Source organism: Opisthocomus hoazin, chromosome 2 (assembly GCF_030867145.1).
Source record: "Opisthocomus hoazin isolate bOpiHoa1 chromosome 2, bOpiHoa1.hap1, whole genome shotgun sequence".
NCBI lineage: Eukaryota > Metazoa > Chordata > Aves > Opisthocomiformes > Opisthocomidae > Opisthocomus > Opisthocomus hoazin.
Window position 1 is genome coordinate 21,339,718 of NC_134415.1, and position 14,860 is coordinate 21,354,577.

The 14,860-nt window shown below is 41.4% G+C and overlaps 1 protein-coding gene across 10 annotated transcripts in view; it reads right to left on the reverse strand.

Moving 5' to 3' along the window:
* Positions 1-14,860, reverse strand: part of TTC7A (tetratricopeptide repeat domain 7A) — a 181,905-nt gene that overhangs the window by 91,571 nt on the left and 75,474 nt on the right. For all 10 annotated transcript variants that reach the window (XR_012763068.1, XR_012763070.1, XR_012763069.1 and 7 more), the window contains 3 exons: positions 13,304-13,361; positions 9,873-9,945; positions 3,084-3,244 (listed from right to left, as the gene is read on the reverse strand). Coding sequence is in view for 7 of the 10 variants with exons in the window: in XM_075412838.1 (XP_075268953.1) it covers positions 3,084-3,244; positions 9,873-9,945; positions 13,304-13,361 (292 nt within the window). In the remaining 3 variants the exon portion in view is untranslated. The remainder of the gene's footprint in view (positions 1-3,083; positions 3,245-9,872; positions 9,946-13,303; positions 13,362-14,860) is intronic.

Below are 14,860 nucleotides of genomic sequence, written 5' to 3' on the forward strand. Positions count from 1 at the left end.
CAGTACATCCAAGTGCTCAAATTCAGTCATTCACTGACTGTAATGTAATCCATCTGTTACTATGTGCCACCTGTCAAGCAGAAGTTATCTTCCTAAGTTCATTTTTCTGAACAATTTGTGCTTTTGGATATCCAGCTGTTCTTCAACATTCATCTCCAACAGCTCGATCCAAAACACTCCAGTTCATCTCTCAATTGCATTCAGTGTCTAGCTTTCATATCCCTCCTCCCTATGTACCATACCAGACACTGAAACATGAAGTAAATGTTTAAACGCTCCAACAAGGGGCACTTCTAGACACATTTGGGTCAGTTTTATGGGGCTTATGTCAAAGGATGTTGTGTTAGCTGAGCAATGTAGTATATTTTTTCCAGTTGCTTCAGCCACTAACCAACTCCATGACATCCTGAATGATTACGTCTTTAAAATACATAATGAAAGAATTTAATACAAATATAAAAAAGCAGGAAAAAACTCATCTTAATTACATACAGAGACAAACAAAACAGTTCAAGATGTCTCTAGTTTGGGCCAGCTAAGACCTTAATTTTTCATGTATTATTCTTTCTTTTGTTTAGGATATGCATCCAGGTAACGCTTACGGTTTTTGCCATCTACAGAGCCGTAAGGTCCCTTAATACAGCTTTCATCTTCTTTTCTTGATACATGCCATCAATTATGCCTCCAAAAAGAGTTGTCATTAGGAAGGGAGCCCCCAAGCACCACATTACACAGTTGCCTGGTTCATACCAATGTGAATTGGGAAAAATACTCAACCGCTTTTAAGTACAGCTTTAAAATCATGCAGCTGAACTTGCATATACTATTTACATGAAGTATCCTGTAGTCATCCCATGCAGTAGTAAAATTTTACTACTATTTTTCTGTACGGCAATAACAACTGGAAATACACAACAGCATCAGGTCTTTCTCCCTTCAAAGAGTTTTAAAAAGTTTTAAAAAGCACTAAAGCCCTCCTAGCATAAACTGTACTTTAGACCTCTAGAAAGTCTGGAACAGTTTCAGATTTGGTACAAACTATAGATGTATTCTGTTACTCTTCTTGCTCTCCCCCCCCTCGTTGGATTCTGGTTCTTCTTCTTCAGAAATGCTTTTTTTTTTTTTTTTTTTCTTCTTCTGTCTTGCAACTCTGATACTCTTTCTCCATCCCTTCATGCATGAGTTATTTGCTGGCTGCTTTAGTGAACGACCTACACCGAGATAGGCTAGGCACAGCAGCAGAGACTAGAAGCCAGGCCCTACTGCTGCATCCCTGTGCACCTGAGTCTCACTGCTAACTGTGTTACATACCACAGCGCATGCAGGGAGCAGAGAGGGATTATTCCAAGAGCACACACTCTAGCAAGTCTGTGTGTAGGAGTAAACACGAACCTGTGACTTTCACTACCAATACTAATAGTTTATATCAGAAACAACCTAATCTGCTGCTCCTTTGGCAAAGTCTTTCTGCACGCAAAGACCGGCGCTAATAGAAGCATAGGAAACTATATTCTTCCCTGCTTTGGGAAAATCAGATTACCAGACAACACAAAGGAACCCACCCAGCAGCCCTTCAAGCTACTTCGCACACCGTGTTTTCTTTGTTTTGTCCTCCCCTGAAACAATATATTATCAGTAAATGCTGGAGGAAAGATCCAGGACTTGATGGACCAGGTGGTTGATCTGACTGTTTCTCACATAAACAACCAGTTTCTTCCTCCTCTTCCACCTCTGCCTTATCTATCTTTCACTATGTCCTCAATGAACATCTGACCTTTGACTGTACGACATGAGGTTTTTTACTATGCTTCTTGCTTTCAAACCACAAAACCCAATTTAGCAGCCACTGGGGTATTTCCTCTTTCAATCGTGTTCACACACCCTCTGAAGAGATGCTGGCGTTATTTTAAGAGCTTTTCCATTACTGATTTTCACTTCATTCTCAAAGATGTGCACCGACAGTCTTAGCTCCTGATATACACAAAGTAACTAACCTCAAAAACATCAGCCACAGAGCTACATTAAATGGCAACATGCAGCTTACAATGAAAAGCATTATATACTCATATAGCACCACAGTTCTATAAGATCCGAAAACATTCAAGCTCACATTTAGATAGCCTCACTCTCACTTGTGACCCTTCCGTGCTCTGGTTTAGACAACGTCCCACTCGCCTGCTGGACTATGCCTGTGGAGGCTGCTCCCCCTCTCCACTGAGAAAGGAGGCTGTGTAAAGACAGCGCTGCATGGGTTTAAAACATCAGTTAAATACAGGTGATTCTGAATGGAAGTTGGTCTTCCAGCAATGCAACAGGATCTTCTGCAGTTTGCCCGAGAAACTCAGCTAGTATGTGATCACCAGAAAGTATTACAGCAGCTCTAATTTTTGCACAGAACAGAGACATTAATTTTTTTCAAAGGTCATGACAGTAAATCGCAAGGAATTCAATTTATCTCCCTCGGATGGATGAAGGACTGAGTCAAACATAGAACAGTGGAAACGTCTGGCTCCAAGAAGTCTGTGCTGGTTCAAATCTGCTCTTAGGCAGCCAAACTATCCTTTCAGCTATACATTATCATAGTTTGTGATTTTCAACCGATCTTCTCTCCAGCTGTGCTATTGCAGCAAACTGTGTTATACATGAGCATCAAAAGAATGATCAATACATGAAGAATTTGTTTGTCTTTAGTCAGGAAGTTTACCAAATATAAAATTATTTGTGATACAGACAGACATCATCATAGTTGTCTCACAGTCATTTCTCCACTTGTAAAGTGACATATGAAAAAAAGTACAGCGAGATATATATGGGTGAAAACACCATCAGCACAATACAGAAAGACAAATACTGGAAAAGCAAACAAGCACAAGGATTAGTTTTAAAAACAGAAAGATCACGAAGACAGAAAATCAAAAGAATACCGAGCCTCACATGTTTTAGCTTCACAGTACACATAGGAGAAGAGTGACACACCAGCAGCACACCTGCTTTAACAGGTTCCTTGTGTATAAATGAGAACAACAGAGCTAGTGAGCAGATCATTCCTGACTGGATATATTGCACCATGTAGTAACTCTTACCTAAAGCTTTCTGGGTATTCAACAACAGCCATGTTGATAACATCCAGTGCATGCTGATAGTGCTTCTGAGCTGAAAAGAGGAGGGCCAGTAGATGAAGTGAATTCATGTCATCTTTGCACAGCTGCAGTGCTTCCTGAAGATGTTCTATAGCATCAGGAATCTAGGAGCAGATGGGGGAGAAACAAAGAGAACACATTTCTCTTTCGGTCCTACATTATATCCCAAAGGTAAGAACAAATACAGACATTAGAAATTATGAAGAAATCCTGCTTAGGCACCTATGAGGAAGACTTCTACTATCTGAACAGTTTGCCAAAATTAACAGACTGCACTGCTTGGAAAAAAACACACATTCTAGAGAAAAGAGTCTGCAGCATTACTAAATCACTGCTTAATAAGCAGGAGCAGCAGACCTGATGCAATCAACCCCCTCTTACTTTCGCAAGGGGCTTCTATGCCGTAACCAGATCCACTAGAGGCCCAATTCTCAGCTCCTTTTTCTAGGACGGGTGGCTGGCTCTTCACCTGGGGGAGAGCATTACACACCTCTGCTGCATGTTATCTCGTGAGGTCTGTACACGGTCTTTCATGATTTGGATCAAGGACATCAAAATTAAGTTTGAATGTTCAAGGGTGAAAGAGTCAAGGTTCAAACATCATCAGAAAAAGAAGTATCTTCGCAAGCAGTGATGTAAAGAGCAGTTCTGACACTCACAGCAGCAGCATGTCATTAGAATCAAGTCTTACTTGGCACAAAACTTAACATCTGTAATGAATGGAAGTATATCACACGCTCTTTGTGATCCAATATCCTATTTTAGGCTATCTATTCAAAAGGGAACTTCTTACTAGATTTTCTTTCCTGTGGCTACCAATAAGTTTTAGATGGAGGATTTTCTCTAAGATTCTCTAGTGGCTGAAATGACTGTTACTGAAATAATTGCAGATCTGTGCTTGGCCCTGGAAGCCTGCAGAAAACAAAACAGAAAAACGTACAAATTTCTTTTCCTCATGTATACCTTCCCTCTCCTTCTCTTAAGGGATGGAGAACACAGCTCCTTCTTTCCTACTACAGGAACTTCCCACCTAGCAAAGCTCTGCAGAAGTTCTCCTGCCCTGGCATACCACCAGTGCCAAATTCCCACTGCCTCCACAGATCACTCAGGAAAACAGGTAGCACAAAACTAAGGAAACCAATGATTACACTCGCTGCAGTTAGAACAGAGGTTGCTGATTATCTAGATTCTGGGGATAGTTCTGGGAGCGTGGCACATACTCTGTTCATGTGACAACTTCATCCTAATCTCCAAGTGACATTTCACTCTTACTGTGCATAAGCAAGCCAAAGTACTTAACTACTCTATTTTTGGTGACTCCATGCAAGTCTGGAGATCAGTGCGACCGCTCCACAGACATAACCCCAAACTGGCATCTGGCCCACAGCTTCAAAACTGCTGAACATCCTGGCTTAGATTCAGGTTGGGATATATGACTGAGTGCTCAGCTTTAATGAATTACTGCTTGCCAGTGGAGCTACCTTAACCACATGTGTCACTATAGCCTACTGCAAAGGTAAACACGTTGGTTTAAATTGCCATTGTTCCCTCAGCAGCTTACTAGGACACATTTTCTTACAATGTAAAAACTCTAGCTATGACAAGACTATTTGGAACCAGGACAACAGGCATGAGACTGTTGTGGGTCCAGATCTGCACATCCATGAAGTTCTGCAGTATGTATAACAGAGGTATACAAATTTGACTTGCTAAAACAAAGCTGCTATCAAGACTTTTCTTGCACTCAGGACTAAAACTATCTCCTATTTTTTCCTCAGACCTGCACAAGGAGTCATAAAGAAATTTCAAGTCTGGGGAAAAATAAGTTCATTAAAAAGTGCATGAGAATAACAAAAATAACATCTAATATTTTAAATACTATTTTAAAATAATATTAATATAATAATAGCAAAATAAGTTCATAACACATTTGAGCAACCTGTTCCAGCTGACCCTGCTTTGAGCAGGGATTGAATCGAACTGGATGATCTCCAAAGGCCCCCTCCAAACTCAACTAATGTATGATTCCATTTAAAGACCTGGGAAGGTGATCCCAGTCTGCTAGCAGGAATCAGACAGAGCATAACACTTGCAACTAGTGTCTTTACTGATGGACTTTGAAATTGTAAGGATACTTGACCTTACTTGCACGCAAACATGCCAACTAAGTCATTGAGACTTTGCTTTATACGTGTGTCTGAATAACAACTGCAAGTTCATACCCCTAGCAGAGCCCAGCTATCTCTGACTGTTGCAACATACACGAAATAAAGCAGCACAAAAGTCAGATGTGATCACTCCTGCAAACTTGTGCCTGCTGAACAGGCAGTCACATACTTTGAAACAGACATAATCTAAAGTAATTTTCTCCTGTTCTATAGCATAGGGCTCGCAACGGTTGTATCTCGTTTCAGTGCTTCCCTCTAGTACTGTCAGAGTCACGGGCAATAGCTGGTTTTGGAAGTTAATCATGCTTCCCTGGCACCTTGATGTTTAACTTCAGCCCAGAAAGATTCCTTAGTGCTGTAACACTATTAGCAGCCCACACAGTACTGCTGCATAATTAGAAACAGTGGACAAAACACAGATAGGAAGAAATACCCTTTAGTATTATGAAGAGACTCTATTTCTTTATGGGAAGTATTATACAAAACAACAGCATGCAACAGACTAGGTGCAACAAAACACAAACTAGATATCTAGAACAGTAAAAGCAAGGTATTAGGCAGCAGCCAAAGCAAAATTCTTCTGAAAAGCAGAGATTATCAATCTATTGACAGATGCCGCAGCTTATTTATTTAACTAATTAATATGAGAAAGATGGAAGCTGGCAGTGCTGTATCAGAGGTAGGCTGACAGTTTAAATTCCCTACAAGTGCTGCACTTTAAAGTAATTTTATTTCAGCTGGACTGCAAGTCCAAGTGGGGCCTGCAATTGGAAGATGCTACCCTTCTCTGACTCATCTTTCTGTTAATAAATATACCACACGTGTTCTGCATGGCACACAGGTATACTCAGATCACTCTGATTAGAAAGCAAAGATACTGCAGTAACCCATAAATAGCATCTTGCAGCACTACCAAACTAATGCCACAATATGGATTGTTTAGGCTGCCTCTTATATAATAGGATTTATTTCAATCATGCTATATGCTTCCTTAAAAACAGTGCTGGGATGTTACAAATGTAGGTATTAAAAGGAAAACAGTGAGTGTTAAAAACAATTCCCAACAGTAGAATGCACTTGCATGTTTAGGATGGTAACTGAAACAGGATCTCATAAGCAGAGTTTTCAGGCCTTATAATTTCACCTCAGTTATGAGTTACAGTTAATTAACCATTAAAACTATCCTCTCCATCTCTTTTTATAGCACAGGGATTATAGGAAGGAGAAAGCTTTACTGACTGGCAAGAGCTTCCATTGAAAACAGACTTGCTACAGTCCACCAGAACATCAGGAAAGCAGACACAGCATATCTATGAGTTAGGTTATTACTTAATTCTTACTACAAGCTGGTTTTGACCACCAGCAAAATCCAGGCCAGGACCCAGACAGAAAAGCAGCATGTTGCTGTTCAGCAGAGGAGGCACTAGCTGGTCTGGGAGAAACAGAGACCAGAACTACCCACATCCAGCAGTCACTGAAAGAAGCACCTCTCAACACCTAGTAAAACAGAGCTCCCCTCCAGGGGCAAAGAAAAAGACAGCAGTCTCGCCTTCTTGCAACCAGAATAAAAACTGTGGAGAAAACAGCTGAAATATTTTCTCTGGTATCTTAACCGATGTTTATCTTATTTTTACATCCAGACACTCTGGAAGGCGGTAGGTGTTTTTTGGATATTGCCACTTGAAACTTCAGGTTTGTTGGCAGCCCACAGATGAAACTGATAAGTGAGACCTCTAATTCTCAGCTGCTGGGTCCTGGCTGTCTTTCCCTTCCTATCTTCATGCAAAGAAAGGTCAAATCAAATAAAGTATTAAAATGGTACGAAACCCCCATATGTTATTTTTATGCATCCAGTACTGACGTACATGGCATTCACGGTCAAAAGCACCACCACCACCCAAAACGAGCTGGGAACCAGCACTTAAAATTAACAAGAGTGCTGACTCTCTAGTGCCATTTCCATAGAAACTGGCCTGCTAAAAAACAAGGCAAGGCATTAAAATCAGTGAGCTCTAAAATGTTCATTTTACCTTGTTTTTGCTGATCCAAATGCTGTTACCACAGAAACAGGAGAAGCAGCCGAACCAGCCGCCGGGAGTTGGGAGTTACAAGTCTCATTTGTCAACTGGCTCGGCCGGCTGCCAGCCAAGCACTGCAGGTGGAGATAACCACCACAGCAAATACTGACCTTGGGCTCGTGGCACTTCAGCTTTGGAAGAAAACCAGACTGAGACCCGTCCTTACAGAGCAGGATATTCTACTCTGTATTTTGCTGAAAAATTCACCCTAAAATGCTGTGGTGCTGACCTAGACCCTTCAGGAATCACTGGAGTTCTCCCAGTGACTCTGGTGGTCTTTAAGACACAGAGCCACACACACAAACACAAGCATGAAGCACATCATCATCATCATCTTTCATTTTGGTTGCTGGTGGTTTTCAGCTGCCAACTCTGTGAAAACCTTTTATAACCATTCCTCTTCTTGTCACATCCTCATCGCGCATCAGAGGGAAGCTTATGCTTCTCTGTTTCCCCTCTCCCTTGCCCAGTGCCGATAGAGACAAGTGCTACTGGAAATATTCTACAGTGTCTTCCAAGGAAGATGAATTGCTCCAACTTTGCTTGGTACTCTACCAGTCAGCTGCCTCTTGTTTTTTTCCATGAAAACTCTCTCTTATCTAGGCAAGCTGATACCTAGATTTTTCAGTGTGGGGTAAGGTTACCTCATATATTGACCTTGACTATGGAAACAAAAAGGCCTATTTGTTAAGAATAATATTCAGGTATTATATTATAACCTATTGTGTAGGAATGGTCTGATTTGTTGGTACTGTAACATCGCCTGATGAAAGCCCTAACTGTGACATTCAATAGTTAATGCAATCTATTGAAAAAAGATATCATTTATCTTTCAGTTAATCAGAAAGTGAATATATTAGATACTTTAAATAATTAAGGATATTAAAAATGCATTACCAAATGTTTATCATTAAGTAAACTAGCAAAAGAAGAGTAAGATATTTTACAGCAGTCTAAAAATAAAGATGTCTCAGGTGTCTCCTCTCTCTCCAAGCATGCGTTAAAGATTTATATCTCACTAGACAGAGCAGAGCAGGAGCAGCATTGCAGGGGTCAGGCTGACACTACAAAACACACGTAGATCACACATCTATGGTAGCAGGGGCGACTGGCAGAACATCAAGGATGAAAATACACAGGTGAGGTAGACAAAAGAGAAAGTGAACATGAGGACAAGAGACTGAATGGAAACAACAGGAGGGAAGGGAAATGATGAAATGAGACATATGAAACAACACTGTAAAGACAAGCTACAACTGGAGAAAAAGAAATGGCAACGAGTTAAAATGCAGTGAACAAATAACAGTGAAAACAACAAAGAATCACTGACCGCAAAAAATCTTTATTTTTAAGGATAGCAGCTGAAAAGCTGTCATGCTTTTACTCATGGCAAGAAGCAGGAGAGGCAACAGATCAGACAACCTCCCTAAGAGGTGAAAGCTGTGAGAGAAAGAAGGGTAGCTGGATACTTTTTAATGAAAGACCCTGAGCAAACTGTGTCATAAAGCAGCCAGTAGGCAGATGAGCAAGTTAAATAAGCCATTTTAATTATCCTTTCTTATTGCAGGCTTCCTCACAACACACTGCTCTCATTATGAAAGGGTTACAAAAGTGACATTATCAAGAGTGCTCTCTTGGAACAATTAGTTTAACCTAATGAACACACAGCTCCCCTAATTAGCTCAGGAAAGTAAGAAGGATCCAACTCCAACTCTGTAGCATAGACTAAGGAGAGAAAACTGCAGCAAGCAGAAAGCTTGCCAAAGAAGGAAAATATGATGATGAAATTTCAAATCTAGCTAAAGAAGCACTTAAAAAATAGGGGCTGTTCCAATAAAGACTTTGGCTTTTGAACAGAAGGGACAGAGAAACAAACCACATCCAAATTACAAAAAGAAGGGACAGAAAAATAAAGCACAGCCCAAATGCTTTTTTCTGAAAGGCAGTGCAGTGTATGTTCTGATCAGATTAATTTCTATGAGTTAACACCTGCAGCAGCATTCAAATGCCAACTAATCCCACTCACTGCACAGCTCCAGCACCCGTCAAAGCCTAACGCTGAACGTGCCCAAGTATGGAATAAACCAATCCCCAGCACAGACAGCGTGCGATCTGGCGTGATACAGAATGCGGCGGTAACGAGAGAGCCTTTGGAGCGGCCTGCAACAGGACACAGCATGATACCCAGGGAAGAGGAATAAACACACCTCACTTGCCCCACACAGACGAAGTTTCTCCAAGTGGGAACAGTACTGCTCACAAGTTAGAGCTGAATACATGCCCTAAGGAAGGTCATTCCACGTGCTACAGAATTACTATATAAAAAATAATAATAATAAAAATATCTTACACAAGCATATTCTGATAGATTGTTATTGATTACAACGTAGGAAGGAAGGGGCCCTGTTAAGCAAGCTTGGCTCTTGTTCCATTGGACTGTCCTCCCACCCTCTCATGACTCAGTGGTTGCCAATTATTGCACATACCTGTCTGACAAGAGCCAGCTGCAGTGATAGGTAGAGGATGATCTGGTGATCTTCGGGGGCCAATTCATGTGCTCTTTAAGGACGACCATACAATACAAAAATAAAAGTGACTGTTAGATAGTACTTTGCAGAATTCCTTCACCATCAGTCACCCAAGCACAGAACAAAACCCAGTACTCTCCTACACAAAACTAGTCCAGTAATAGGGAAGCACACCAAAACTAGACAAAAAACAGATCAATGCTGGCCTGGATAAGCCAGGCTCAGAGGGACAAGTACGAGAAACACAACTGCCAGGACGTTATACAACTTACATGCTCCGTCATTAAATGCCACTTAATGTTTTGGAACTTGGATAACTGATATGAAGAAAGTAGCTCTTAACTCACAACAAACCCATTAAAGCATTATTTTCAGTAATTTAGGTGAGGGAGATAGTTGTCAAACTTGTTCCTATACTGCCACTTTTCAAACAATATGAGAGGGTTAGGTTAGCATGGAAAAAGTAATAATTGTTTCTGCTGTTGTTGTGACTACGAGCATTTGAAGGACTAAAGATCAGGAACCCATGATGTGAGCTGGTGCTCAAACACACAAAACAACCTCCACTCTGCAGCTTCTAGTCTAATCATCGACAGTAGACTCCTAATTTGGAAAGGGAAAACATTGAGGGAGGAATAAGGATTTGATGGCAGGAGCTGAGTCCGGACCAAAACCAAGGTACTAACTTCTCAAGCTTGGACCTCTTAGACACTACCTTCTAGTCCACAGCACGCAACAGTGTGCACTGCAGTGATCCCTTGGCTAGCGAAGGCTGCAGTGTCTCCAGAACCAGATGTGGAGGCACTTCACACGGGCTTGTGCAAGGCAGGGAACAGGGATGGACAGCCAGAGCACAACTGTCCCTCTCAGACTACACCAAGCATGAAACTGTAGTCTGAGCTTGCTAGCCTGTGGAGAAGCCATTAACCAAGGTAATGCAAAGACAGTGTTTTGGGGACCTAACCTAGGAGCAATGTGGGGCGCTGGCTCATGTCACATCGACAGACCAGCCTGGGGACCAGTGGGTTATGCCCTCGCTGACTCACAGAGCTCACTCCTAGCTTTGCAGCACAGGGAAGTCACTTCACGTGGGAGAGATGAGAAAGAGGAAGCTCCCTCGTATCCAATAGACATTCCTGACCTCTTTCTGGGCTGAGTTCCAGGACACCAGGGAAGCCTGCACCTGCATCGCCCTGCCCAAAGCGAGCATGATTTAACGTCCTTATGAGGCAGAAACGAAAGGCTGATCAGGCTGGTGGTTAAAAACCCTGCCAAATCTATTCATTTGCTAATAATAATAAAAAAAAAACCAAACAAAAATCAAAGAATTACTTCAGGAAACAAGGCACACACCATTTTAATGGCAGCCACCTCTCAAATGCTGCCTCGGCCTGTGAGCAAGAAGCTGTTGTAGTTGACTTTTATAATTAATGGCTCTAGAACTAATTAATTTAATAGGGACTGAATGTGTCCTGTAGCTCTGTAAGTCAAAGTAGCACTCAAGGATTCTGAAGCAATGCCAAAGACATCAAGGCGCAATTTGTACAGGCAAGCCCTGCTCAAAAAAAACCAACCCAAAACCCCCAACAACAAATCAAAAAAAAACAAGCCCAAAAATCAAACATCAATGACAAGACTCCCCAAGATAGAACCCAGCTTTGCCCAAAACTACTGGAGCAGGGTGAGCTGCCTCTTTAGCAAGCAGCTCCCGTGAAACTTTCAGTAGCATCTCCAACAATAACTAACATAGGAAAGTACACATGGGTGTATGGGAGAAGAGATTAATGGTGCTTTTGGAAAGAAACAAAGTGTTGTTACTTTACTGTTCAGTTTCCTCAAAAGGTATTGGAAAAACATTTGATCCAAGCTTACAGTTGAAAAGGCTACTTATAAAGATGGCTGCAGGCCAAACCATAGCCTGAGATATCAAGCATGTACTTTAAAAACAGGTGAAAAGCAAGGAAGAGGAAAAAAAAGAAAGAAACCAAACTCGGGCATTTAGGAAGACACTAGTAACCAGCTCACTGTCACAACATCCCCGTTGGCTGAAGTTTGAGTACCTAATGTTTGGCTAGAAGCTTGTCTGCTTCCCAGCTAGAGTTAAGAAATCATGAAAACATGCCACAGCCAGTGGGAAAGGTCAAAAGATAAAAATAAATGCAGTTTAAAAGCACTGCAGCACCACAATTACATTAAAATTGGGCAGTAGCAAAAGTATTATATTGGAATTCAGGAACTAATGTGACAAAGTATACTCCTGATCCAAAAAGTGACTGAATAAATGGCTTTTAAAAATTTTATCTTTCAGATGTCCATAGGGTAAATATCCAGAACTATATCTGTGGTTTCAGCTTACTGCGTGCTCTTGCAATCACTGCAAAACCAGTGCAGGAAACATGCTGGACTCCTCCTTTCCCAGCATCAGAAAAAACAATGAACATCCAGTAACACGTTCAAACTGCTACACCTGTACTTTGAGATATGTTACAAAAAGTGAAGAAAATTTGAGCTCTCATGTATTTATGACCACACCAAAGCCAGAATTAGATACTTAGACCCTATGAGCTTCCATTCAGCTGCCACCCAAAGTCTGTAGGCACCTACATTTACAGTGTTAACTGCCCAAACACCACCTAGTGTCTTCTGAGTGGTGTAACTCAGTCGTAACAGTGTCAGGAAGCTCATACCTCACCTCTCTACCACAACAGAACTGACAGAAGTGGTTTTTAACCCAAGCAGTTTTACTTGAGGTAACTGTAGTTGCAGAGGAAATTAATTCCCAGATACTTTCAGGGCAGAGCCATTAGTTCAGACTCTCCTACGAAATACAGGGGTGAAGAACAGGTGAGCAGTGACTACCTTGTACCACTAGCTCCGTAGCCTCCATTTCATACAACAGCTCACGTAAACACTCCTTAGGACAGCAATCATCCCCTCCCCAGTAAGTGCACTGATGCCAGGTCACCCCATAGCAGCCCACAACCTGGTGGTAAAGGTACTTTACCATGAGGAAAACAGGAGTTTAAGCCTGCTTCACATAGGAATGAAGACAAAAAGGAGCCTTCCACACTTGCTTCCTGGCGTCATGTGAGGAAGCTGCACCTCCCAGCACTGTAGACCTCACTGGAGCTAATTTGGGGCTAAGGTTATTTCAGTTTAGTGGCAGAACAGATACTCTTACCTTGGATATTCAACAGAATAATCACTGCATTTAGCCATCACAGCCATGGTTTTGACAGACTATTGCTGAAATCTACTAAACTGTTTTTAAACTTTCAGGCAAGGAAGCCTCACGCAGAAGAACTAAAAAAACCACATTAAAATCTACAATTATTCTGGAGTCATTCAAAGAGACACATAATGCAAGTATCCGCAAGATTCCTACTCACCTCTCCAAAGTCTGAAGTGCTTTCTTGTTTAATTCATCCTGAGTGCCCTTCAGAGTAGCTGTATGACAAGACAGAATGCCATTTAAGAGTTGAATTCAATGTTTCAGATTAAATAAATAAATAGTTACACATGCACCGTATTTCAAACTGGAAACAAAAACTGTGGAAATCCAGCAGTGCATGTGTTTGTGGCGTGTGTGTTTTTAAATAACAGCACAAAACCAGTATTTTAACCTGAATTCTCAACTTCATTTTTATCAAAGACTCTTCTGACTCCCTTGTCTGAAATGCCGAATCATTTTTTATTTACATATGCCACTGAAGGGGTCTGGGAGGAGAAAGGGACCTATGCCAACAGGATACTAAGAGCGTAACACGCCCTCTGCCAGGTTGGTGTATATGCTAAAAGTAGTAACCAGCAACATATTCCGATGCAGATACAGACCGTCTCCACCACCATCTTCACATAGGAGGGTGTTGCAGGCTGAACAGGGAAGACCAAGAGCCAAATTTACAGCTCTGTGACAAATCCCTTGGCAACACACCACCTCTGTCGACACCACAGACTTTCAGGCTACTTCAGGTGTGGCATTAGCCACCAATGCCCTCCTTGGTGCCTCTGATTGCTTGACTAAAGGATCCTGCCCACTACACTCCAATGTGTGAATTAATTCCTAGCCAAAGCCATAAAAGGAGAACCACCACCCAGTTCTTGTTATGTCAGGGTATCATAAGATATCGTCATCACGAAGAGCAAGGGGAATGGAGAAAGAGCTTAGAGAAGCATGGCTTTCTCAGATCCAAAATATGTGGAAAGCTAACTATAATTTTCAGAAGCGCACTGGCTGTCTTGTTCTGGTTCCTGCTTTTCACATTTTGTATAGTAGCTTTTTCTTGTTCTGCCTATCCTGAATTTGAGAGCTACTGCAGCTCAAAGAAGTGATGAGTAGTTAATCCATCAGCAAATTTCACCTATGAATATATTTGACTTCATACACCAAGTCAGTGTAAGGTCCAGAACAGAAAGTTAGTAAGTAGTATATACTTAAGCAACAAAGCCAGATAAAATTCAAGTATTGTTTAAGGTCATTACGAGGAAAGAGTTGTGCTCTTCTACAAGGCGTACAAAGGTAATCAGTTTCTTTGGATTCAGCAACACACTAGTGAGTGAAACTTTGAAAGTGATTTATTTTGCCAAAATAGTTATAAGTGATCAGACATTTTTTATTCCTGCATCTTCCAACAGTTCTTCTTACATCAAAACTGGAACTACCAGAGCAAGAGAAAGGTTTGCTGTTGACATTGACCCACTGGGAACAGGTCTGCATAAAATTTAGCATGGCAATATAGACATTCTGTAGGAACAAGAGATTTGTGCTTCTAAGAATGAGGCAAAAGTGGCAACGACTTCACCTGAGGGCGCATCTTTCAGCTACCTCAATGAGGCTTATTTCAAGAAACATGTAATTAGACATTAAGAACAAGGAAGCTACACATACTGCTACTCAGCATAAGTTTCAGGAAGTCTTATTTCATCCAGGCATATATCTAACAGTT